The 5035-nt window shown below is 42.3% G+C and overlaps 1 protein-coding gene across 1 annotated transcript; it reads left to right on the top strand.

The window, feature by feature from the left end:
• The first annotated feature begins 334 nt into the window (after positions 1-334).
• LOC148176408 (uncharacterized) lies at positions 335-1602 on the top strand. The gene is made up of 4 exons (XM_088035092.1): positions 335-969; positions 1007-1314; positions 1349-1496; positions 1542-1602. Exons 1-4 carry the CDS (start codon positions 335-337, stop codon positions 1600-1602), a joined length of 1152 nt encoding a protein of 383 aa, XP_087891218.1.
• Positions 1603-5035: the final 3433 nt, after the last annotated feature.

Below are 5035 nucleotides of genomic sequence, written 5' to 3' on the forward strand. Positions count from 1 at the left end.
GAAGTAGAAACATGCTATAAATGCTGGGCCTATGGGCACAAAGCCAGAACTTGCCCCAATTCAGATAGGAGCACGTTATGCAGAAAATGCGCAAAAGAAGGGCACAAAAAGCAGCAGTGCCATAATGAACCTATGTGTCTCCTCTGTGAAAATGATAGCCACAAAGCGGGCACCATGGCGTGCAAAACGTTTCGTAACGCACTGGCGATGGCCAAAAGAAGACAAAGAATAATTAGGAATGGAGGAAACGCAGTATCTATGCCTGAAAATGGCAAAGATACTGCAAACTAACATAGGAAGGCGTAGGAGGGCGCTAGACCTCCTACACCAAACAATGGCGGAACTGGGAATGGACTTGGCAGTGGTATCAGAACCAAACAAAAATATGACACATGGAGGAGGATGGATAACGGATGACAATGAGGATGTAGCTATAAGGCTCTGCAACAAAGAAATAAAAATCTCTAGCAAAGCTAAAAGTTGGGGGTTTGTATGGATAACAACAGGAGGAATAACAATATACGGTTGTTACATATCACCAAATGTCAGTAAAGAACAATATAAACAATATCTGACACAGCTAGGTAATAGCATGAAACAGCATCAAAACAAAATTGTTGCGGGAGGTGATTTTAATGCTGGGTCTCCATTATGGGGAGATAGCCAAGAAACTGTAAGAGGCACTCTACTGAGCGAATTTCTCGCCGAAAATAATATGATAGTGGCCAACCAGGGTCACACGGAAAGATGGTCTAGAGGACTCTGCTCTTCAATTATAGATGTTACATTTAGTACACCACACTTAATTCGAGATATCAAAAACTGGCGGGTACGAAAAGAAATAGAGAATCTCAGTGACCATCATAATATGACGTATGAACGTATGAAATACGGAATAAGAGCAAAACCAAAGACGAAAACTTTATACATCATAGATGGGACATTAACCAAAAAAGATAAACCAATCTAGCAAAACAATTTAAAGGTATAATTAGCCAAAACAAAGCACAACCAACACCAGAGGGCTGACAGCAACTATTACTCAAGCTTGTGATAAAACGTTTCGGAAAGCTAAAAAACATGCACATAGAAAACCATTATATTGGTGGTGTGAAGAGACAGCTCAACTTATGAAAACCTGCACTGCGATACGCAGAGATCTAATAAGAGCAAATAAAAACAGAAGGGATCAGGTCAATGGGCACAGGAGCGACAATCGCGCATGCCCCAGCAACAAGATAAGGAGAAAGGCAGCTCTAGGAACAAGAACTCCAGAGGAAAGGGGGCAGTGGGGGGCCCATCCCGCGCATGAGGGTCCTCCAAGCCAACCTAAATAGGTGTGCAGCAGCGCAGGATCTGCTGCTTAGGACGGCGTCTGAGAGGGAAGCAGACGTCGTGATGGTGGCCGAGCCGAACATCAGAATGGCGGGCCACAGAGGGTGGCTGACTGAACCCAACCGGGATGCAGCGATAAGGTTCACCAGCAACAAGTACAGGTAAGTAGACTGGTGGTGGGGAGGGATATGTGTGGGTGGACGTAGACGTATGCGTCATGTACGCGTGCTACGTTTCACCAAATGTGCACATAGAGAAACTGAGTAGGGTCCTAAACTCTAATCGCCATAGCGTTAGGGCAGCAGGTAAGAGGGTCATAATATGAGGCGATTTCAATGCGAAGGCGTCGGAATGGACGTCTAGAGTAGAAGAGGAAAGGGGCAAGATCCTCAGCGAATGGGCAGCGGCAACGAACCTGTGTATCCTCAACCAAGGTGATGCACCTACGTGCATCAGACACAACGGAGTGTCGCACATTGACGTCACGATGTGCAGCGAAGAATTGGTAAGTAGAGTTACGGGGTGGGCGGTCACGGATGACGTTAACCTGAGCGTCCACCAGAACATAACTTTTGAGGTCAGTAGCGAGACTCCGGGAAGCCAGAAGGCCCCGAGGAGTCCTTACTGGAGATACAGTGAGGCGAACAGAGAACGCCTAATGGAGGAGCTGGTAAGTAAGACAGAAGATGAGACCACGTGCACATCAGAAGGATGTGACAAGATCATCCGAGAAGCGTGTGAGGCTGCGTGCCGCAGAAGCCCGAAACCGCAAGAGCAAATGCTTAGCTGCAAAACGACAGGCAGTGCGCAGCAACAAGACAGCGGCGAGAGACCCTCTCAACGAGAAGAAAAACCTGAAGTACAAGAGTGCAAGAGCGACTCTTCGGAAGATGATCGCGGCGTCAAAAGCCAAAGCATGGGAACAAGTCTGCCAAGAACTCGATGGCGACTTATGGGGAAAGGGCTACAAGGTTGTAACAGGTAAGATGAAGCCCAGCTCGCCAATCGAGCTGACGAGAGAACAGATGGAACAGCAGATAGAGGTGTTGTGTCCCAGACACAAACAGGTGGTGTGGCAACAAGTGACTGTAGAAACCGTCAGGTCAGGGAGGAGAAGGTCACCAAAGCTGCCGGCCGAATCAAAAGAGGCAAAGAGGGAGGGCCCAACGGCGCTCCCCCGGAAGTTGTAAGAGCCCTAGCTGAAAAATGCCCGGGCTATGTGGCGGAAATCTTTAACAGACTCCTAGAAGAGGCAACCTTTCCTCGCGAATGGAAAAAAGCCAGATTGGTGCTGATCGGAAAACCCGGAGAAGAGAGCAAGTACAGGCCACTTTGCATGTTAAATGTAATAAGGAAGCTGCTTGAGAGGATGATCCTACAATGACTGCAGGACGAAATAGAACAGAAGAACGGACTGTCGCCATGCCAGTACGGACTCCGCGAAGAAACAAAAAGAACCTGGCCCTGATCCTCACAAAATCAAATTCCTAATGTTCCCAAATAATTTTCAATCTTCAAGCAATGAGAAGAACATTCAAACATTATTTCGATGACAAACATCAAACTACTGAAAATAAAAGTAAAGCAACTAAATCAACAAAACCAAGAAAAAAAACAAGAAATTACAAGAAAATAATTAATAAATTACATTTAAAAAGGTCCACTATTTGTGACTTTGGGTTTATATTTATCACTTACGACTTTAGTAGCAATTTTAGTAAAGTCCCGAAAAACGTGCAGCGTTAGAATATGTGGCAATAATTCTTTGAAGCATCATACATCAATTTTTTTATCATATATTAATTTCCAAATGGAGAACATGCTGTATAAAATTTTACGACAGGGGAAACAAAAGGCAAACAAAATAAACCTTTACAAATTGTTGGGTCTATTTGTCTCCCAGCGATTTTGAGTTAAACTTCTCTGAAAAATTAAAAAATAATGGTCAGTTGTATATTGACACTATTTTTTTACCAGTAATTGCTAGATCCAGTAATAGTTATTAACGACATAAGGCCGATATTAAGCATTTAACAGGCAAGGAGATGTTTGTAAAGCCAAGGCGTCAGCCGCGGCGTATAAAATCTCCGCGCCTGTTAAATGCAATATCGGCCGAATGTTGTTCAACGTTTTTCATAATAGGTGTCCTAAGAAAAACATTTTAAAAGTGAAATTTTTGACAACGTAAATCAGCGTAAATAAAATTTCATTAAATCAAGTCATTACGTCCGGACTTCATGGTAACAGAATTTGTTATTTTCAAACAACGTGCCAATTTTCATCAAAAAAGTTTCTGTGTGCAAAGAAATTGATCTACGGTAAGCATTCCAGACGAAATTCTTGCACAAGCTTTAACAGCGAGTCAAGCTTTGTTACCAGCGAAGATACCAAAAGGAATATGTAGAATTTGTCTCATGGCGGAAAAGCAAGAAAGTAGAGGGCACAAACGAAGAAGTTGTATTGGCGTATTACTCAAATGTGTCAACTAAATTTTCTCCAAACAGTTTGTGGTCAAAATTCTCGATGCTCAAAACTTGTTTGAAAGTAAACGAAAATCTTAATATTTCCGGGTAAGGATCAAAGTGAAAACATACGCATCACTATTTTTAGTGTTTTTGTCTAGGTATGGAAGTTATTTACCTTGCTCAAAGGAACTCTGAAGGCTACAAACCAAAAAAAGCTGCAGTTTTGGATGTAGAGCAAGTAACTAAATTTCAACTGGAAGCTCCAGACAAAGTGTTTCTATTGGAAAAAGTTAGAATTAGAAATTGTGCAAGAAATAGTTCAATTATTTAAGTTTCTATGTAATTTAATTTCCAATAAAATTTGATAATTTGGTGTTTTTGACACTATTTAACAGGTCCTTGGCCTGATAAATGAATTTAACGGCCGTGGCTGTTTAAACTAAATTTAACGGCCGTGGCTGTTAACGCTAACTTAACAAGATAGAAAACAGTACTGATAAATCGATTTAACATACACCTATTACGAAAACCCTTTAACACTCGCGGGTTTGACATTTGCGAATTCAACATTCGCGCCCCACATGAAACGGTAAATGAAATCTTGGAACGAAAGTGCTTATAAGAACTTCTAAGAACAAAGAATCAAAACTTCACTTCCTCGACACTCTTAAAATTAAATAAAACATAACATTTATTTTCATTAAAATCTTATTATTACGGCTTTTATGTGTGTGTCGGAACAAGGCGCAAAGGGTCTCTCCTAGCTGACGGCACTGAATTTGATAAAGCACGTAATTTGCGGCGAGAAACGTCCACGTTTAGAAGAAGAGCAGTCTAAATTGCTGAAAACAATAAGTAATTTAGCTCTGTTTGGTGCTTCTGCTGAAGAGCGACGTCGTTGTGAGATAGTTCAGTTCACACTGTTCATCCGCTTTCAGAACTTACTAATAAACTAAGCGAGCTTGGATTTAATGTTTCACGAAGTGCGACTTATATTCGACTGTTGCCTAGACAGGCAGATACGCGAGAGTCTAAGCGCCATGTAATGACTGTGCCGGTTAAGCTGAGTCGTCCTGAAGCTGACCATCATAAGGCACACCAAAGACCTCCAGAAGGTCGCTAGAAACGATAGTCCTGACTCCGTAACTTTTTTATCTCAGAATGACAAAGCCCGTGTTCCCATCGGTATGACGGCAGCAAACAAGCAGGCGTCATTATTAATGCACGTTGAATAT

The sequence above is a fragment of the Gnatocerus cornutus genome, chromosome 4 (assembly GCF_029298725.1).
Source record: "Gnatocerus cornutus isolate USDA-ARS CGAHR chromosome 4, icGnaCorn1.1, whole genome shotgun sequence".
Taxonomy (NCBI): Eukaryota; Metazoa; Arthropoda; class Insecta; order Coleoptera; family Tenebrionidae; genus Gnatocerus; species Gnatocerus cornutus.